The following is a 22089-nucleotide window of genomic DNA, read 5'->3' on the forward strand; positions in this document are numbered from 1 at the left end:
CAGTTGAATTAGATACTCATTAGCATTTTATATTTCCCCTGAGAATACTTCCCTGATCTTTTTTTTTCTTTTACTGTATGATATCTAGTCATTTTACTTATTTTCACATCCTTTTAAAAATGTTTATTTTAAACACAGCTGCAAAATGACTAAAGGATGATCCTGATGCAAACTTTGACATTTACCAAAAGAAAAAACAAACAAACAAAAAAACCCAAAAGAAGCTTCCAAGCAAATTTTGATTGGCTTCATTCGGACAAGAAACACTGTAATGGGGTTACAGAGTCTGAGAACAGTGCAGAAGAAAAATCAATTTTTTTTGTGTGTGTTGCTAGAATCTAGTAAATGCATGTGAAATTCTACCATAGAGTTTGTTTTCAATCCATGTGGAAGGGAGGGTTCGAGGGAGGGGAGCATTATTACAGTCCACGAGAGGTGTCTCCTCTTCTGAGAGCCCGTCATCGTAAAGTAAGGAATCGGAAGGTGTGGAAGCCGCAAGATCTAAGTAGTCCTAAGAAGTGAATACAGAAGAAGCTGGTTAATGTACGTGGCAGTGTTGCTGTTTGGGTATAAGGGCTAAACGTGCATTTGCTTTCTTTACAACAAGAAACTACAGACCCCACTGCATTTGTCTTTTGCTAGAACCTCTGGCACCACAGCATCTTTTGAAGCATCTGGTTTGCCTGGACACTGGACATGCTAGAGACACATTAATACTTCCCCTACTTCATTCTGCACATCAGGAAAATACCCAAAAAATTGAAGGGCTGTGCTGATTTCTTTGATTGCTCTTTTTCTCAGTTTCTGGTATGCCCTGATATGTATGCCTGAAATACATATATGTAGATACATATGCATTCTTAAAGGAGAAGGTACTCAGATCTCATAATCATTTTTAAAAAGCTATTATATAACAAGAAAATATTGTCAAATAAATCTTTTGATGTTGTTCTAAAAGTAAATATTTAGGTCAACTGTAAGAATTTGTTGGTTTTCATCTATGCTACCAAACTGCTTTGATGCAAAAAAGAAACATGAAGCATTTTTGACTAATCTAAAATACAGTTTTTTGTTTTCACAGTGGCTTTTCCTTTGAAAATTTACTGAAATTGAACTTTGAAAGATGAAGTTATGCAATTTTATGAGGGAAGAAAATCTTCAGAATTTGTCACTTAGGCAAGAATAAAAATGACTAATTTGTCAAGTTCTATTTTGGATTGGTTTTGTTTTAATTATGATGATCATTTCAGAAAACTTGCCAGTTTCTGTATTACAAGTTTGTCAGTGGACATGCATATCTTTTGCACACAGATTCTCAGCAACTATAAGTTAGTGGTTGATAAATCAGAGTGATTTAATGCACAGTCTGGACCTTCCACTTTGCCATTTTTAATTTAGAACTTATTTTTACATTCACATTCTAAACCCAATTGTTCCCACTTGTTTATTAGATCTTTTTGCATAGTGCATAACTATTAGATGGAAAAAAAAATTTAAGTTTTATGTGCAAGTAGGTATGTATACATTTTATAAATATATGCAACTTGGACTTATTTTTAGACCTCAGTATCCATTCATTTAAAGAAACTCTATACAGGATTATAATAGTTCTAAAGTAACTTAGAATGGTGGGATCATACACCTTTCAGTTCTCTGATTGCATGAAATGCTACAAGAAACTAGATACGTAAATGCTTCAAGATTTGATGAAAAATAAATTACTTTGCTTTAAAATAAAAATAATTTTTTCTGTACATTCAAACTCAGATGACCCGAAAAACTTTCAAAATTCATGCTTTCCACACTTACCCTACTCTTCACCATCATTTTCTCTAGTTCCTTGCTGATCTCAGTAAATGTTGGTCTTTTATCAGGTTCTTGCTTCCAGCAGCGCAACATGAGGTTGTACCTGTGACCCACCACAAGGTGGAAAAAAACCCAAAATTGTTAGAAGTGGGTTGTGCTTCTGCTCAAATAATTTATTGTACTGAAGCTGAACTGTGGCATGAAGGCCATCCACAAGTACATCAATCTCTGCTGTGTTCTGTAAAATGTTCCCTTAAATTAACAACTGACATTCACAACAATGGGTTTTTATTTCCACGAGTCTTTATGAGTTTAAATAATGATGCACTTGGCTGTCCTTGAAGGACTGTAGTCTTAGGTTTCTTTCTCTGTTTTCAGTTTCTCAAGGGACCACCTCCTGTGTAGGCAGCAGGCCAAATTTAATTTAATTTTGTTTGCATATGACACCAAAGAAATTTGTATATCAACCTGAAAAACTCTGCTGTTATACCAGAAAGTAGAAATTTGTTCTTCATTTGCTTAAATTCTTAAAAGTTTCTTAAAAGTTTTCTTCAAAGTGAAGTCTAACCTAAGACTATTTGCACAAACTAATGTTCTTTTGATTACTTCTCTTATTGTTATTTGATTACATCTGGTTTTATTCTGTCTTTAACTGCCTTCTATGGCATACAGTGTGAAAAGGAAAGGGAACAGAATTAAAGTTTTATAGTGGAGTGACTACCAGACAAACGTTGGCCAAGTTCTGGAAGTGTAACTCTCCAGCCTGTGCTGTTCACATTGTTTTTCTAGCTCAGGTGTTTTCAGGACTAAGTGATCTTGTCACGTAAGTGCTCTAATTGTGAAACAGTTGGCTCTGAGAACTAGAGCAACCTATTGAAAAGCACTGCATTTTTTGCTTTCATCCACGATCTCTCTTGCTTGACTGGTTAAAGCAGAGAATGCAATTTAAGAAAAATGGTCCTTAAAGTGGGCTTTCAAAGGCTGTCAGAAAATTTTCTGAGTAAAGCAGAATAATTTGAAAAAAGTCAGAAAACCATGATGTGGCTTGAATAAGAAAATGAAACACAGAGACGGTCAGCTTGCCTAACCTAATAATTATCAATGATATAACATGTTTGAACTGAGGTCTTATTCCCTGGTGAGATGAAACAAAGAAAAAGTTAGATATTATACATTTCTTAGAGGATATCTGCTAATCACACTTGTAAACTTCTACACTGCCCTAAATTCAAAAATGCTTAATGTTTTTTCTCTGTCTATTAAAAAAAAAAAAAAGATTTATTATTTATACTGTATTTTCTCAGCCCAGATGTAGCCAAAGCATCCTTCCAATTGAAAATCAGTCAAAAGAGTGGTCACAGTGATTACAGCCTGGTAACTTTCAAAAAACCCACGACCATGACCAGATTTGCAGGCTGAACAGAAATCATGCCTCATCTCCAAATACCATGGAAGACCACAGACAGAATATATTTCATATTGAGAATGTTTTAATAAATCAGCCAACAAATTATGAACTGTCTCCAAATAGGAAAGAAATTGCCATGGGCTTACCAAGTCACAGAAAATTTATATCTTCTAGAGTGTAGATTTCNTGTCAAGGTATCATTTCTCCTTTGTAATGCCAGGACAATTAATAGAGAATGACTGTGGATGGAACATCTGTCTCATTTGCAGGAAAGTACAAAGATATTTTCTTGAATATTTCACCTACCACTGTGTTTTATGAAATTTTCCTCCTTCCCCCACCCTCAGAAGTTTTAAATGTTCAAACTCTTTTAATTGTTTGGCAAGCATGTTATTCAATATCCTACAAATATTTTTGGATGTAGCTGTAAGGATTTTGTTGGCAATTTTTTTCTGTCACTTTAATGTTCACTAATTTCATGACATTCTTTTAAGCACTACATATTTTGACTGTATCTCTGAGATACACAGAATAGTATTTATGTGGTATTTATTTAAACTTTTTTTTTTAAAGTGCATTTATTAACATTTATGAATCTAATCAGATAAAGAGCTACTTACATTTCTTCACTGCAGTTTTCTGGTCTCTCCATTCTATAGCCTGTTTTTAGGAGGTTAAAGAGCCTTTCAGGAGCAATACCTGGGTAGGGATTGCCTCCCAAAGTAACAATCTCCCATAGCAGAACTCCAAATGACCACCTGAAAAAGACAAAGTGAGCTTTTACTTATAGTGGTGAGTTTCATGAGCTTAGTGTGGCATTCAAACAACAAATCTCTTTCTACTGTTTTCAGAACCCAACAAAATTCAAGATACTGCCAAGCCAGAAGGGCTGTACAGATGCAAATAGAGCCATCCTTATTCCCAAATACTGTTCATTGAACAGGTTAGTAACCAAAACAGCAGAGAAAAATGGAAACCCCTCTTTTATCCATTGACAAAAGCTAACTATATCCTGGGAAGGCCCATCTTCTCTAGACAGCAGAAAGTCCTTCCCATGGTGGCCCAGCCCAAAGGCTTGTTCCTCTTCTATGCAGTGCTCCTGCAAGTGCCCCTCTTTTTCCTTTGGCTACAGAGGGAGTTTAACATCCCTAATTAGCCCTTAGAGTCCTAATCAGAAATAACTGTCTAAATTAAATTTACACAGTTACCAAGGGACTGGTTTGCTGTCTCGACTATGAGATAGCACAATGTATTTACTTCAACCATATCAGCTGGTCTGTTGGGCCATTTCAGTGATTCAGGACTTAATTTTCTTCTTAGAGTTAATGAATGAAGAGGAAAGAATTTATTCTGGAAATACCAGATGCCTAAAATAAAGTTTGACATAGAACAGAAGAAACTATTTTCTATAATGAACAGAAGAAATGGTGAATTTATAAACCTGCTTTACTGAGGAGCTCAAACAAAAAGACCTTGTGCAATAGGTTGGAAGTATTTAGAAGAATTAATCCATTTTTGGAGGGCAGGTCAGGAGAAGAGAGGCAAAAATACTTCCCTTTCCTTAGTGAAAGGCTTTTTTGAGAGACAAAGGAGCTACAAATTACATTGAATCTGCTCAACTGACAGAATTGACAAAATCTGGATGTTCAAAATGAAGGAAACTTTTTCACTCAAAGGGAATGTTCAGTAGGATTCATCTGGAAGCAAAATTGCATACAATTTATGAAAAAATGTTAGCTTTGGTAATTTCTCTGTAAATTCTACTTTTAAGAAAATTTTAGGAAGTGTTACACACCTACTGCCAAACCAAACGGGGCTGTCTAATTCCCTATGAAAATTCCATCTCAAAATGTTAGTCAAATACCTCACCTCCTGTCTGACTACATTCCACCTGCGCTTCTCACATTCTAAAGAACAATGGTAAGCCCAAAAGTACAGCAATAAAACTTGCAAAATGATCAGAGAAGCCAAAGTGACTCTCACACAGTCCTAAGTGGTATGCTGCCATTCTTCTCCCTAATGCCATTCATTGAATTAATTTTTAATCACTCTGCACATTCTTGAAAGCTTATGAATATTTATAGCATTTTCATATACTTTATTAATATTTCTCCTCATACCCTTTTTGAAGCCAATTATGCTCTGCCATCAGGTTATAATTCTGTCCATGATTAATTCAAATAAACTTTGGAGCATGGTAGGCTTTATTTTTAAAATCCACTTCTGCTTAAGAGGAATTTTACAGAATTATGGAAGGAGAGATCAGATGAATAATTTCTTAATTAAAATTGTTTAGTAGATGGATGTATTAGAATAGAATGCTGTAGAATGCTGCAATACTTCAAAATTATTATACAAATTAAATACTGTGGGAGGACAAATGAGGGATGAAAAATTTTCCTCTATGTTATGTTTATTGCTGAATAAAAATATGATCAGAAGAAGGCAGGAAAGAAAAGTATGTGAAGAGGAAGACAGTATGCTTGCTTTCCACTGATGTCATTGACCTCTGAAGCAAAAATGGGATTTTTGTAAATGCTGGCAAGTGGTACTGCTATTAAGCTTTGCTAACCACTAACTATATAGAACAGCTTTAGAAAGCTGGAAAATAGAAACACAAAATATCAGAAAAAAGAGCATATTGGAATGGTTGATGAGTAATATGTTCACCTAAAATATAACTGCATCACCACAAACAACAAAGAATATCCATAAAATAATATTTTCAGTGAGTGCAATTATCTAAAAAAATAACAATCAATGCTGCAAAAAAAGTACTTCATTGATCAGTCTGCTGCTGTTGAACTGGCATCCGTGGAATCCAGTGCTGGAGAGGATTTGGATTGCAACTCTGCATGGCCTTGGTTCTGCTCTGTAGGAACTTGGCTAAATTAGGAGCTGCTGTACAGCACTCAGATTATTTAATGTATAATGAAGGTGACCCCACCAAGTGAGTCAAAGGCACCGTGTAAGCACGTGCAGATATTTAGCGCCTTTATGCCCTTGTACTGAAGCAGACCTACAAAACACAAGGCAGTGCTGTCTTTAGAACGCCTGATGCATCGCCAAGAAAGCTGGTAAATCAGCACAGCGTCACAGGAAACACTAACCCAGACCTGGGTAGCGGGAAAGCCACAGAGCACCAGCGTGTTGTGTCGCTCAGGGCTCTGAGCTTGCCTGATGCCAGCCGGGCAATCTCTGCGTGCTGTTGTACAAGAAACAGGCTCCTGGGCTTACTTAATAACAGCCCGTCAGGAAAACAAATGGGGAGGAATGATGCTGGATCCAGAAGATCAATCAGCAATCAAAGAAGAGGCAGTTACATGACAACACAATCTGTTCTGGCCCCAAACCATAGTGACAAAACTGTTTCGAAGAAAATGAAGAAATTAAAAATATGCTAAGAAGTTTTCAGAGGAATTTTAACAATTCTCTGAGAAAAGTAGATTTAAAGAAGCAAGTCAGAACAATGGATGCTCTGAGGAGGATAAAAAGAGACCCAGAAAAACCTGGAAGGGGATCTACGTAAATGTGACATTCTCTCAAGAATTACCCCAATCTTTTTTTCTTTTCTTACTCCAACTGAAACTAAATAAAGGAAAATATTTTGGAAATTCATTTTGTAAGGAATTTCCAAGGCATGCAAAATACTTTATTTCACTACTGCAGAGAAAAGAGTAAAAAATAAATGTAATTATTTTAGAAGTACAACTCAAAAGATGCTTATTTGGACATTTGCTATTATCAAAGTGGTTTTGCCCTCAAAGTGCAGTGCCACTGAAATTGGTATGTTTTACTCCATTTGAGTGTAATGAAAACATTACTTTAGTCATGTCCTCTCTTTCAAGGGAAACTTGAAAGGTATCAAAATGCTACCTAGCAGAAAATCAGGCATAAGTACTGCTGCTTTTACAGTCCTTCAGAGGTTTTTCTCCTAAATAAATAATACTCAGTGTCTACCTGGTGAAATCACAAGCATCATTCACCCCAAACAGAAAGAAATGCAAGTATCTGATCTTAACGTGAAAACAGCTTAGCTGTGGTTGTTTTGTCATCTCATCATCACAGGTGGAGATAGCAGCATATCTATCTTCAGGGTCTCTATTTCCCTAATCATGCAAATGAATTTGTATTTTGGCACTGGAACTGGACCATTCCCCTACGGTCTGAACTGGCTGTCATTAAAATTAATTGGAGTTTTGTCATTGATTCAAATAGGAGTGAGGTCAGGCATTAAATTCTTCCTCCCTTTCTTCCAATCCATCTCTCATCTGCCAGTAAGTGTTACAGACAAGTGATGAACAGAACTGAGAAGTTCAGATACAGCTATTACCTTTAGCTAAGACAAATCATTTGTGTTTATAAATTCAAAGGCAATCGTGTCACATGGACACATCCAACCCTTGTTGATTTCAACAGGAATTATGTACATAAATACCTCTGATAATCTTTTATTCATATTTAATTCAACGGCAAAAATCTTATGTATCATTGCCAGCTGATGGTGCCATCCAAACTGTGTTTTTCATGGTTTTTTGCAAGAGGAACCAGTCTGGCTCCTATGTACCTTGTTGTGCTTCCTCCCTCATCTCCTTAAACAAGCACAGAAACCAGAAAGTATGCAAGGATTTACACTTACACATCACTTTGTGTTGTATAGATATGGTCAAACAGGGACTCTATGGCCATCCATTTCACAGGTATTCGACCCTAGGAGGTAAAAAAGCAACAATGCAATTACTGGTCAGAAAATTAAGTTTCCTAGTGAAAAAAAAAAAAAAAGGTATTTATCTTCAAAATGATAAAAGATACTCTATCCATACTATAGCATTTTTCAATGGACTTGATTTGGCATTTCATAAGAAAAATAGTGAGGACAATTGTAAGAGTTTTTAAAATCACTCATTCATTTCGTTTCATACACTTAGCAATCTAATTATGTGTGAGAAGGTTGTGTGGTTTTTTTTCCTGTGGTCACCAGTTTTAAGCCAGATAAACTCAGCTCTCCTCTTAACAAAGAACTTCCAAAGTGTGCAAGTGCAAAAATGATGGGGAATGATGGTTAAAGAGAAATCTCATTTATATAAGGAATGATGCATAAATGGAAGGACCCTGATACCTTTGATTTCAAAACTGAACCTATTTGGTTACTAGTTTCTAAATGGAATCTACATATTGCTACTTTTCACTGGTAGAAATTCACTGAGAAAATCTGAAAAATCCGCCCCAGATAATCATGAAAATCTAGGTTTGCAAAATTTCAAGATGTTTCATAACCTTTGCAATATGACTAGCATTCATATGCCTTACTTTTCATTCCCATGAAATTCATATATATCTATGCAAAACCTGTTTCAGTAGGATTTGAAACTTATCCTTCTGCCTTCCTCTCAATTTTTTATTTTCCCTGTCTCCCCATCCAAGCAGACAGATGCTTGCTAGGCTCTGAATAGTACTACAGGCGAAGAGTGTCTCAGAAGTGAAAATATCCATTCAGTATATCATGGCCCACCAAGTAAAATGAAACTGCCTAAATGCCTTTATGTGAATGCATCATTCTTAAAATACAGAGTAACTGGTACAGATCAGTGTAAAAACATATCAGAAAACAGCTAAACAAACATGCTAAAACCCTTTTACATAAGACCAGGTCTTCTAAAAGTTTTTTTTCTTCTCAGCTTATTTTGACTTATGAAACATTCACACAAACTGGCCTGAAAAAACAGGGAAAGCTAAAAATGCACGGTACTTATGGAAATCTTTTCATAAAATTCTAACATTTTTACATGCAAAAATTCTGTTGGTAGCTCTTTCACATTAAGTCAGAGAGGGAACTGAACCAACAATGCTCATCTGATAAAGTCAATAGAAAGTTGTGTTCATGAAGATCACAGTCTAGCCTGGGATTGACTCATGGAAATTCCTCTGATGTCAGAGACAGGTGGATGAAAACAGGCAGAAAGCAGGATTTATCTTACTCTATTTGACAGTGGCTTTCAAAAGAATAATTAAATGGCAAGCCTTATCTTCTTAGTCTCAAAGTTATAATGCTCAAGTATTTCTTTTGCAGGAAAGTAGTGACATAACAACTTGTCTTTCCATCAAATTTCTTTCACATTCCTACAGGTGAAAGGTTACCATATGCTGTCTACTGCCATGAGCACTGTGAGAAGGCAGAACTTTATCAAGGTACCCAATAATAATTTACTCTGGCAGGAAAAACACAACTACTTTAAGTAACCTCTGGCAGATATCATGAGCTCCTGATCTACTCCGACCTGTGATGTAAAATCTTGATTAATATTTGGCATCTTTCATACATTCAGAAGTGTTTGTAAGAGGGCTTTGCTTCAGGTCTTCTGCGTAGAAGTGATCATTCCTAAAATTAGGATCTTTATACAAATTGACTACACTTTTTTCAACTCCTTGAGATTTTTTGTTTATATTTTTAATTATAAATCGGAAGAGACAAAGAAAAAAGATGTGTGGTTTTGTTTTTGTTTTCACATAGTGTGATGAGGAACTGGATAAATAAGGAGTGGGATGAGAGGACTGGATAAATGAGGAGTGGAAGAGCTAACAGTGACTTAAATATGATATATCTTTTACACATACATATATATATTTCTGTCCCAATGATTAAGTTAATGATTTTGCTTCATCTTAATTTTTATTTCTTTAAAATAGAGAATTATTTTAAGTTAATAGCTATTATCTTTTTCACCCATGCTCAAGTGCTGCAGTATAAATTCATTTTCTTGATTAGCTAATAATTTTCAGTACTGTTTTTAATGTGCACTGTACCTTGCTCCTCTTTACGTACGAATCTTCTTCATATACATCACGTGAGAGGCCGAAATCAGAAATCTTCATTTTGCGCCCTTCTGCCACCAACACATTCCTGGCTGCTAAATCACGATGCACGAGCTTTCGGAAGGAAACAACAGCCGTGTTTATGCTCCTTGTGGAGGAACCAAGAGCTGACGTGTCTATCACAAGCACACGTGCGCGGGTCACTGTTACACTGCCCTACCTTCATTTCTGCCAGGTACTGCATCCCGCGGGATATCTGCCACGCAAACGAGATCAGATCTCCCATTGTCAAGGCTCTCTCATCAGGGTTGTCCAAATAACTTGAATTTCTGTTGCCATCACCACCCACGTAGCTTGGGCCTACTTTTCGACTTTCCCTGAGAAAACTGCGCAAGGAGCCGTATTTAGCGTATTCCACAATTAAATACAGTGGGCCTGAAAGAAACAAACACACGGATAAGGAAACAACTAACAGATAACCATTTTATGGTTTTTTTTCAAAAAAGTTTCTTCTAGTCAGCGCATTGTTTTGAGCAGAGGCTCCAGACACCTCTGGCCTTTATGTAAAAAGCACTGAATCAGCCAGAGAATGAGAGTATTTTTAGCTTACATCCTCTATGCAAAGTGAGTGAGTTTCAGCCTAAATCAAGGCAGAATGCTGGCTCCTGCCTATATTCCCTCATCTAGATAACTTGAGACCAAAAAAAAAAAAAAAGAGACAACCTTCTTACAAATCAGATCTGTGAAACAGCCTTAGAGAAACTTTAAAAAAAAATTAAAATAAAAATAATTTTCTTGAGCTTGTGACACTGAGCTCAAATCATCTGCTAATTCCAGCACTGCATTTAAGGTGCCTTTTGAGAGCACTTAGAAGCATTCTGGCATTGCAATCCATTAATTTCTGCTCCCCATTATCCACATGAATAATACCTACTCAGTGCCTTAATGCTAAATACATTTGTCTGCTCTATCAAAGCCCTCCCACCTCAGACACTAATGAATTAACTTGATATTTATTAAAAGCCTGTGACTCAGAAAAATTTCACTTCCTTTGGGATGAAAAAATACATTGTTCTGAAAAGAAAAAAAATAACCCACCCCACTGGTTCATTACCAGAGATTACAAGACTCAGAGATGACTCACTCCTGAACTACAATCTCTGTCTACAACTAAGAGTGCCACTTGCAACAGAACTGGGTGGCAAAGAAGGTAGGCCTTTGCCCAGAGTTGCAGAATCCATACTGTGATTTTAGGCTGCACAACTGCAGATGCAAAAGGAAGAGAATGTTGCCGTGCAACTTCATTCAAAATGAGCAGTTTCTATGTACAACAAAATTTGCTTCATTGGCAGCTTATAATACATCTGTCTGAAGATCTTCCCCCTTGAAATACACCCATCCATGACTGTGGCTTTTAGCAACCATTTTGTAAGAGGGAGATAATAGTTTTATGACAGTGGAGGAAAACTGAGTATTAATCCAACTATCCAGCTACATTTTAACAGAAGGATTCTGTAGTTGTCTTTTTGCATTATTTTAGTATAAGTAATAACAACAATAATGAAAATTCAATTAAACTTGAAATATAACCCATATTAGAAAACACTTACTGAGCATCAAGATAATATAAAAATATATATTGATTGGAAGAGAATTCATAGGAGACTTGTTAATTTAAAATACCTTCAAAATCAAAAAGTCCATTGAAGAAAACCTTTGAAGAATGCTTAGTTACACTGGAATACTATTTCCCCTTCCTTTCAAACATTGTTTTTCTTATACGTCCCTCATTTTTTTCAGTCAGCAGCAAATTTAAAGAGTGCTCAGCAATTATTAAGCAGTGGTACAAACCCATCAATGAACTGGTTTTGTTTCCTTGCTTGATGGTTTTGTCTTAATAACAAGCTTCTAATATTTACCATCTTGACTGCAGGCTCCATAAAGTTTGATGACATGGGGATGGTTCACCTGTTTCAAAAGGTTGAACTCTGAAAGCAGATCTCGCAGCTCACTCTGGGAAGCATTTTCTGCAGAAAGTGACCAAACACACAGTTATGATTCGGAAAGCATTACTCAAGAGTTCTCTATGTACCATTTGAACTACGACATCTACCATCAATCCTGGAGTTAGCAAGGGGTTGGAAAACTCTCCACAGGAGAGGAATTTCCCCATGTCCACTGTCCTGCAGTCATTCACATCAGAACCTAGTGAAAGTGACTGCTGCTGTTCTGGCTTGGTAATAACCTGCTCTGGTCACCACTTTGCCCTGAGAGAAATGACTACAGGACAAGTAGGTTAGGCAAGAATCCAGACCAGAGTCTGTAATGTGTTGCAAATGCCTTGAAATTACTACAGACCTTTTCTAGTTTTCTAGAGAAACTTTTTAGGGTGAATCAGTGCAGTCGAAGCTTCAGAAGCATAAGAAAGACAAGATTTTACGTTGATCAAACCAAAAAAGGCTCTCTCAGTTAACTGACAGGATAAAGCCCTCCTCCTCCTAAATACATTTTCCAACAGAGTAAAAATCCACTAATCTACTAACACAGATCCAGATTTAGAGTTCAGAAGCTAAATGTATAGTTCAGACTGATTTTACTGGGTCACATGTATGCAGAGTCAGTGAGAATCATGTGATAACATATGGCCTCTAGAGGCTTTCTTAGCCTTTCAAGTGTTTGGGCTTCTTTGAAAAATTCTTCAGACTGACAAGTTTCCTGTTTGGACACACTGGGGCTTGAAGGAGATTCCTAGTCATAAAGACACTGTGGGTCAGAGATAACCCTTTTGTTACCTCACCTTAAATCTCTCTGACACACAGAACCTGCCTGGATAGTTTCTACAGTGTGACACTGGGCATTTGACAAGTATGTGAGTTGGGCATTTGACAAGTACAGGTTCATCCTTATTTAAGGCTAATAAAAACAAGTTCAGCTTCTGCTCTTTGGTAGCTTGCTTTATGTTTTCCCATAAAGGCTCTAAGCACCAAAGGCTTAATTTATATATTCATTTAAAATATACGTGCGACTAGTTTGCTCTGATCAGAATAATTTTTATTCTGTTGTACTATATGTTTCCATCACTACCATATGTTTGTATCCACCATATATTATCTCATAATCTGAATCTCCACTCATAGTAGAGTCTTCTACCCCAGGGAGTACAATATCGGATGGTCTCTCAATACTGAGGAAGCCTACAAAAAAATATGTATTAATGTAAACCAAAAATTAAGAACATCAACTTAATTGCCCATGAGAAAAGTCTTATTTTTCTAGTTCTCGAGTAATGTGACATGAACACACAGAACAGAACAAAATTCTCCATGTACCATGCCTGTTTATCTGCTGGAAAATCTAACTTCAAATGGAGACATCCAGCCCTGAAGCTTTAAGCCCCTTTTTTTTTTCCCCACAAATTACCAATAATTTGTATTTACATATTGGTTGGTGTTTCCTGCTTTAATTTTATTGTAATGAGGGCATTCATATCAGGCAGGATGTCAGATTTAATTCATATGAGAAAAGTGGGAATAATGGGGTAAAAAAAAATTATCCCTCTGCTCCTTTAAACATCCATCCATAGCTCCAAGACTATTTTGGCTCAGCTATTTGCTTTTTGCTCCCTGTTCCCTCCACAGTACATAATGCCAAGTTGACAAAGTAGGGGAGAGTCCTCACTGGTCTGTTTTTAACCACAGATTGTGCCCATCTACATAGCTCAGGCAGGAGCTGTCTTTTATAAAATAAGCAGGAAGCTTTCTCCATTAACATCCTGGTGCACCTACCATTGCCTTTTAAAGATCAGACATAGTCTGGTATAGTCCCTGGCTTGGACAAATTACCTGCTCTGCATCTGTTACGGAGAAACAATGGGTGATGTTGGCCTGATCCAAAATAACTGTCCTTTATACTTCGTGATAGCATTGTAAAGGGCACTGAAAACTAACGCAATGGTTCTTATACTTTGATTGTCATGTGTGAACAGTCAAGTTAAACCAATAATAACACATAAATATTTGCAGAATGACAAATGTTCTCCAGTGTGAAGCTGTAAAAGAGAATTTCAGGTGACTATTAGCAGTTTAATTTACATTACAGAGAGATTCATTAGAGCCTGAAGCATTACCGTAAATGTCAGATCAATTTATTAAAATAAGGTGCTTAAAATAAAATTTTACTCCTTCACATTGTCAATTCTGTCAATTCTTTCCTTTATAACAGCTAGGGGAAACTGAATGTTAAATTATCTGCAAGTAAAAGCAACATTTTTACCACTATGTCTTGGAATCTGAACTCAGGCACAGGTTGCTGATGAAAATGTGCTAGAAAAAGCACTGTCACTAAGTGCACAAATAAACATGAAATGAAATAATGACTATTCTATTGATAATGACATACAAGTATTACAAATAATAGTTAACTAGTCTTTACTTCTGAAAAATCTTAGTTCCTAGACTTCCTCCATGTGACCTATTCTCCACTGAACCTCTTGAATGAAGGCATGCACTTCATAATGCATTTATTTCTTAGGTAAAGTGATGGGATATGCAGCATCTTTCAAGCAGCAGCAGATGTAGTTTAAATATAACAGAAATGGCAATAAGTACAACATTTTTCTCTAATGACACGCTTTTACTTATAAGCAGCAGGAAGTGGTTGAGTTCAAGGTCTCATATCATCTTAACATTATCAAGGCATACTTTGTTTTTCCCAGTTCTAAAGTCTTAGGGAAAACTAAGACAGCAGGAGACAGCACTGGGTTATTCAAGCCAGTTTGGCAGAGCTCCTAATGATTGAAAAGCAGATCAGAAAGGATAAAACTAGATGGAATTCTCAATCTGGATGGAATTCTCAATCATAAAAGTAACTTAATAGGTCTGTTCTGTCTCTTCACATGATTATAACACAATTTATTTGAAAAGCTTTGGTCCAGAAAACTGGATAGAGGGGAAAAAAAAAAACAGAAAGTTTAACAAACCCTCACAATATTTCTATCAATGCCAAACAAAATTAAATACATTTGCTATGTTAAGACAGAGGCTCCTTGCACATTATGATTTAGTTACTTGGATCAATGTGATGCTAGCTCCTAAAGTCAGAAATCTGTCAGAATATGTCAGAATGCTGGAAGAAATAGAGGCGGTGACACTGGTTGTTTTTAGCCAACCTTTTGCTATCATGCAAAATCTTAAAATCGATTCAGAGATTACCACAAACAGTTTGCAAATCATTTCAAATCCAGATGGGAATGTACCTTTTAACATTTTCACTGCTACAGTGGTATAGCCAGCCCTTCCCTTGAGTCGGAATGCTGTTGCCTTGACGACCTTTCCAAATTCTCCTTCTCCAAGAGTCTTGCCCAGAACTAGGTTCTTCCGAGGGACTTCCCACTTTGGATCTTCCTGCAGGAGAGAAAAGCAACTCTATGAGATGAAGCAAGGAAAAGAAGTGGCTAGCTATGCCCAAAGCATCAATGTTCAGTATAAGACCATTCCTCAGGAATAGGAACATTTCAGTGTACAGTGTTGGTTGCTCTTTTTATCAATATCAGTGTATTCCTATAAAACCTTATGAATATGTAGGTATTTTGCAAGTGTTTTTTCCATTACCTTGAAAACACCTCCTTTAAAACAGGCTGTACATGTAGTCTAGGATAATGGATTGTATTTGTAGGTCTGGGAAATAGGGTACAAATGAAAAATGAAGCGATACAGAATAAATGCTTGCTTTCAGAATAACTGAATATATGACCTTTATGAAGAAGTAAGTTAGTTTTACTCACAGAATAAGGCTTTCCCTTAAGAATTCATCAGAAAAAACAATTATCCTCTCTTATGAAATTAACACTATTAAACCTTAAGGTTGCAAAATGATGACAGATACAGAAATCAGACAAGCAATTAAAGCAGAGCACAAGGTCTGTGAAGACCTCAATATCTCACATTCAAATAGATGTAATGTTGCCACATATGTCACATAAAGTGTCAGTGTTTCTCTACTGTGTTGGTTCATGAAAATGCACCATCTGGCAAGCATCTTGGGTAGTATGGGATTCAATGAAGAAAAAAATAAGTTAAAGGTATGATAGCATGACTGGGCAAAAATCCTTAAATGTGGGTAAAACTCCCACACCAACTGACATCCACAATCTGTGTGTCAAAAATCAGGAAGAGATTTCAGCAGGGGTTTTTTGTTATGTTTTAAACTTAGCCTTGTTGTGGTATTATGGCTTATCACAGAGTACAAACCTGCTATTATTAGTATTTAACTGGACAATGTTAAAAGTAAAACCACACTACTATCAAATGCAGTTACATTAGGAAAAAACATGAACTTAAATTAGATGTGAAGTATTACAATATGTTAAAGCATAACAAAAGTGGAAGAACATATAGGTCTTATAAATTATGATGTTTATCCAAATGCTCATTAAGTATCTCCAGTTCCCAGCTTGTACGTGTGAATTCCAATGTCATTATTTGTACCGGGCATTTCTATAACATTTTCTGCATGGATAAACAAGACTGACATCAAAAAACAGCATGCAAAATGACATCAGGCTTACTGGTATTTTAAAGGCGTCTACGGACACCTGGTTCTCCACGGAATCTAGAGAAGGCCGTCGGACATTACTGGAGGAGTAACTGATGGGGTAGGACTGGGTTGGGCGCCGGAATGTCATTTCTGCAGAGGCAATAGGTGGCTTCGGAGAATTCTTGTGGTAACGATGGATGAAATAGGAAGAAAGCAGCACAGAAATGATGAAGGACAGCAGCACTGCCCCTGCTATCACAGTCTTGCACACTTCATCACATAGTTGCTCTGTGGACCAAGAAGAGCTTCTTAGAATGTTGCTTGTGGTCTCCTACTTCTGATTTGGGAGGGCATGTAACACACACAGGTGTGGCAGAAATAAAGCTCAAAATAATTTAATAACCTAGGGAAAAACTTAATAGCTGTTTCGCAAAGAAATATGAGAAATTGCAAATATGCCCATTGCACTACTACTTCTTTTTATTTTGGACACCAGCAAGGAATTGTTTGCCTAACTGCCTGTGGCAATGTAGGGATAGCCAGCTTGACCACATGTTCCTCATCTTCATAGACACTGGCTACCTCTGACACTCTTCTTTAACACCCAGCCTGATATCTTCTGATATCAGATACCACTTATCTCTCTGGATACCTATGACTGAATTTTGCTTGTGCACAACAGTTTATGGCAGAGTCTTTTAAGCCATCAAATAAACTCTTCTTCAAATAAAAAAATAATTAATTATTTCAACTGTTAGATAATAAAGAACATTTCTCTTCATCTTTTGGATTATAAAGCGACATAGGATATTTCTGCTTTGTATTTTACAAAGTAACTGTTTCTGAAAACATTGCCTCATGCTGCATCTGCTGCTAAAGAAACATGCTGGCTTTTTCTTCCCCATTTACTACTTCCCTTTCTGCAGAAGCACTTTTAGTGTCTTACTTTAGAAACTAAATTTCTGAAAATCAGTCTGTGTGCCCCCAGACAGCATCCCTAGGGGGTCACTTCCCAAAGAAACTGTGAGATCCAAAATAATGTCCTGTGCACTATTGTATCTGAAGTCAGGATTAACTGACTTCACATACATAATTAGCTACACCTGCATGCTGTACCTCAGCAATAAGTGGAAACAGCACACTACCTTTCTAGAATAGGAAAAAAAAAAAAGATTAAACAAAAAGAAATAAGAAGGAAGAAGCTTTACGCTTCCCTTTTTTCTTACATCTATTTTAATTTTTCTCTTTCTATATAAATTCTAAATAATTTGGTTTTAGAGTTGCAAAATATTTCATGTTATGTTTATTATTAGCCATAATAAATACAATTTTAAAAACCCATTATCTGTTTCAATCTGTTTCAAACAACTGCACAAAGCTTTTCTATTTAAACAAAGGTCAATGAAAAAAGCAATCCACTCCTCCTCCTAATACCATGGGTGCTGACTATCCCTGACATTTTGAAGCTGAGATTTTCAGAAATTATTAGGAAGCTAGAATTACTTAAAAGTAATAGAAGTCATTATTTTAATGCTCCTAGGGGCCTCTGTAAATATCAGGTGAGTCTCGCTGAAATGCAAATACTGCTGGAAATCAAAGGACTACTGACTTGTTTGTCATGTGGTAATGAACAAAAAAGAATCTTTAGCCAAGGCTATAAATAACCACTCTGGAATTTTTCAGGCTCCACAGTAGATGTCAAGGTGACAGTTCTTAGCTGTATGTTAGCAGTCTCTGACCAAAGATATTGCTTATTAGCAAGCCCAGAAGTGTAGATCATTGTACTTATACACATGGTAGATACAAACAGAGAAAAAGATTACTATGACAACAGCAGATAATGTTTAGACTTACCTTTGATATCATCTTTCTCACAATAACAGTTCTGTCTTGGGAAGCAGTAACAAATTCCATGTCCTGACTTAATTCCAAGATTTCCGATACCCTTCCCATGGCCACCAATAATGTTTCCACCTAACCAAATACAGACAAAAGCTAAGATTCTTACATGTAGGTGAAAGGCAATAAAAGGCTCAGAGTTAGCCATGGGTTTATCCCAGTATGTGGAATTTGACAGGGCAGCACAATGCAGCAGTAATGACAGGGACTCCTGAGGGGAGACTAAATTCTGAAATTTCTGAGATTCTGGACTGTTTAAACATTAGTCCTCATTAGCAGTTATTGAGTTCCGTTCCTGGTTCTGATGCCAATTTCCCCTTACGTTGGAGAAGTCAGCATAATATTCTAGGTATCATTTGTTCCATTGTCAAATGGAGATAATGGTACTTAACCACCTCTGTAAAATGCCACGGGACAGTCTAGTGAAAAGGACTAAGAGTAAGTGCCAAGTGTAAGTGATTAAAAAATGGATCTTTCTTTGTCTAGAAATGCACTGTTCAATATTATGAAAAAGCACAGAAAGTCATACTCTTGATTTCAAACAGGAGTTTTTCATGTAGAGTAACAGCAACTCTTCCAAGTAAATAATTTTTTTCTGTATATTATAAAAATGACCATTACTCATGACATTTTCCATCTATAAGCTTCCTTTAATCACCACACCATTGTATAGACAGAAACCAGTTAAATTCTGAAGCTTAGCTGATTTTCAGAAAAATCGCCTAAACCATGAGGGTATTCAAAAGATTAAAAAGTAGTTTTTTCAATACAGTCTTCTTTTTATTTCAGTTCATTGTCCTCCATCCCATCTAATGCAGTAGTAGAGCAAATATTTCTTTTCCATTTTTTGGGACTTGTAAAATGAACAGAGAAGGACAATATTTTTTCCAACAGAAAGGCAAACATCCTTTTTTAGGAGAGTATTTAAGCAAAATAGATTTTGACCGTCCTTCTAAAGAGGCCACACCTACTAAACTGTCTGCAACTCAGCTGGTTAATTTTGGAAGAGACTCTGCTGAGTCACTGCTCTCTGAGCTGACCCTTAAAGAAGCATTAGTGTTCCCAAAAAGTCTTGATTATGCTCCCTGCCACTCCCTAGCCAACTTTCTCTGTCGTGACAAGGTGATGAAATAACGTTCCCCTTAGCCTCAGAAAATGTTATGTATTTATGTATATTTGCTCATGTTTGAGGACCTGGAAGAAGGGGGAAGCAGGGAATGAGCCAGTCCTACTTAAACTGTTCTTGAGCAAGGGATTTGAAGACAAAGGGGTTTTACACAGCAGGGAAAGGAGTACATTGTTACTGCAGCTGTACATTAGAAACATGGAATTTCCTATACACATTCCAGAGACCAAAAAGCTTAATTTTCACCAAAGCATTGCTGATAGGGAAATTCCAGGAATTGTCACTATTGTTTTGGATTGTGTGATGTTTCACATACTCCTGTTAAAAATCATCAGCTGTCCTGTAGTGGGAAAGAGCTTTCCCTGCTTCAAAGTCATTTGGAAAAAGAGTAAAACATGGCCCTATTCCACAGTTATGTAGAAACTCCAGAAATTCAGAATGTAAAAATACCAGTTGTTGGACAAAACCAAAGATGATGTAACGACTACTGCTAAAAACAAGAAAGCAGCAAGGTATATAGGTCTGAGCAGTATATTTTTCCATCATCAGAAAGCCAAAGTGCAGAGGAACCTACAAAGATAATTAATTTACAACTGTTTAGCCAGATTCACTCACTGCAACCAGCCCTGAAGCAGTTACTTACTACAAGAAAGTCTCTTGCTCAGAATGCAATTAGGTTACCTCTATTCGATGGGCACAGCCACGACACCGGTAGTTTCAGCTGAGTGCCCTTGAATGTAATATTCATAGTGTTCGTGTGAGAAAGCACTTTTGGAACTCAAGTACATGGCCATCAAAACGACAAATTAATTACAAAAATAAGTCACAACTGTCTGTACTTAAAGAACATCCTTGATCTCGATGCATCTGGGCCTTTCTATTTATTGCTTGCCATTCCGAAAGAAATGTCCCCTGCCAGTAAAAGCTGATAAAATGGTACTCCTGCACCTCTGAGCTCCCAGAACATACTTATTTCTCTGTTCTGTAAGTACACTGCTTTTGGGCATCAACCCAGGTTCTGAATTGTGTCAAGTCATGTAAACAATTATTCAACTCTGGCATTAAAGGGCATGCATAACATCTTGAAAACTTGTCTTGCTTGCTTGCTTATTATCAAGTAAGACAATATTTCAGGCTTCTGTTGAGCAAAACATTTGATGCTGCATATGTTGCACATTATGTCTTTTAGCATTGTAGCCTCTGGCACAAATATTTCCACTTTTAGAATTAAAACTGATTGTGGTTATTATCATTAAAGAATTCTTTTCAGATGATTAGAGAAGTTACTCCATTTCCTTCAAGCATTTCTGGCACTTTAAGGATTGTTTTTATGCACTCTAATGAAATAATTATCTTTGCAATAACACTAATTTACAATACACAATCCCATTCTTGCATGTTAGAAATACAAAGAAGTCTCTTTAGTAATTCATTTTATGGAAGAACATTAAGTCCTAAACTGTAAGAAAATGCTAGTTCCTCTAAGACCCCATTTTAAAAACTAAACTTGGAGTATACGATGTCAGAGTCAGAAGAAGTAGTCAAGAAACATCTATGTCTTTATTCCTGAATTAGATACTGATGGATAAAAACATCAACTTAAAAATTATCATCTCACAGAAGATGGAAATTGCTCAAGAGCATTACACTGTTTTTCTACCCTTTGTCTACCCATATGATCCTTTGTAAACACATTTATTTCAAATTGAAATTTGTTTCTTTTAACTTATTTAGCTGGGAGTTCAAATAGACACAGTTCCTATCATACTGTGCTTAAGTTAGGAAGTAGGTCATTAACATGCCTAAAACCTCTTCCAGCAAGTGCCTCCACTGGAAAACACTACCTGTGATTTAACAGGGAGCAGAATGAGAATTACTGAAAAAAACTTGTCCTTCCATCACTGTCAGCCAGTAGGTGTTACCTGCCTGGTTTAAAAAAGGAAAAGATTAATCCCCATAACATTAACTCTCTTGTATAATTCAAATGCAGAGATGCTGAGCTTGTGAAAGTATTGGGATCAGGAAAGTGAAATTTGAGAAGTGATCAGTAGTGACACAGATAAGCCCATCCTAAACATTTCCATACTTGTGCAGTCCTGGGGGCACACAGCTGGATCTTTGCTTTCCACCACATCACAGATGCCATCTGGACAAGTCTTGATGCTCGGGGTGCACGTGGAATAGTTTGTGGTGATCCCTGTCAACACACAAACAGACAGCTGCAAAAATACCACAAGGCTTGGAAGGAAAGTTTATTGCATCTTCTCACTCCACACTGACACTCTAAAGCACAGGTTTTAAAATAAACATCTATAAATATAAATATCTGCTAAAGTTACAAGCAAGACAACAGCTAAAAGCAACTGGAAGAAGCATTTTTTGCTATCTTTTCTGCTTTTGCTATTTTTTCATGTCACTTGCAGTTACAGTAAGTATTGCTTTAGCAAACAGAGCAAAAAGAGCTAGCTGATTAACTTGAGACTGAAGAGTGGCTTTCACAACT

The 22089-nt window shown here is 36.6% G+C and overlaps 1 protein-coding gene across 1 annotated transcript in view; it reads right to left on the reverse strand.

The window, feature by feature from the left end:
- RET (ret proto-oncogene) overlaps positions 1–22089 on the reverse strand; it is a 37101-nt gene that overhangs the window by 2620 nt on the left and 12392 nt on the right. Inside the window, exons 9-19 of the mRNA XM_017807209.1 lie at positions 21673–21783; positions 18416–18535; positions 16593–16849; positions 15282–15429; positions 11947–12054; positions 10248–10462; positions 10019–10141; positions 7854–7924; positions 3835–3972; positions 1810–1909; positions 364–511 (exon numbers count right to left, since the gene is read on the reverse strand). Of these exons, the coding sequence (XP_017662698.1) occupies positions 364–511; positions 1810–1909; positions 3835–3972; positions 7854–7924; positions 10019–10141; positions 10248–10462; positions 11947–12054; positions 15282–15429; positions 16593–16849; positions 18416–18535; positions 21673–21783 (1539 nt within the window). The remainder of the gene's footprint in view (positions 1–363; positions 512–1809; positions 1910–3834; positions 3973–7853; positions 7925–10018; positions 10142–10247; positions 10463–11946; positions 12055–15281; positions 15430–16592; positions 16850–18415; positions 18536–21672; positions 21784–22089) is intronic.

Source organism: Lepidothrix coronata, unplaced genomic scaffold (genome assembly GCF_001604755.1).
Source record: "Lepidothrix coronata isolate B3197 unplaced genomic scaffold, Lepidothrix_coronata-1.0 Scaffold17, whole genome shotgun sequence".
Lineage (NCBI taxonomy): Eukaryota > Metazoa > Chordata > Aves > Passeriformes > Pipridae > Lepidothrix > Lepidothrix coronata.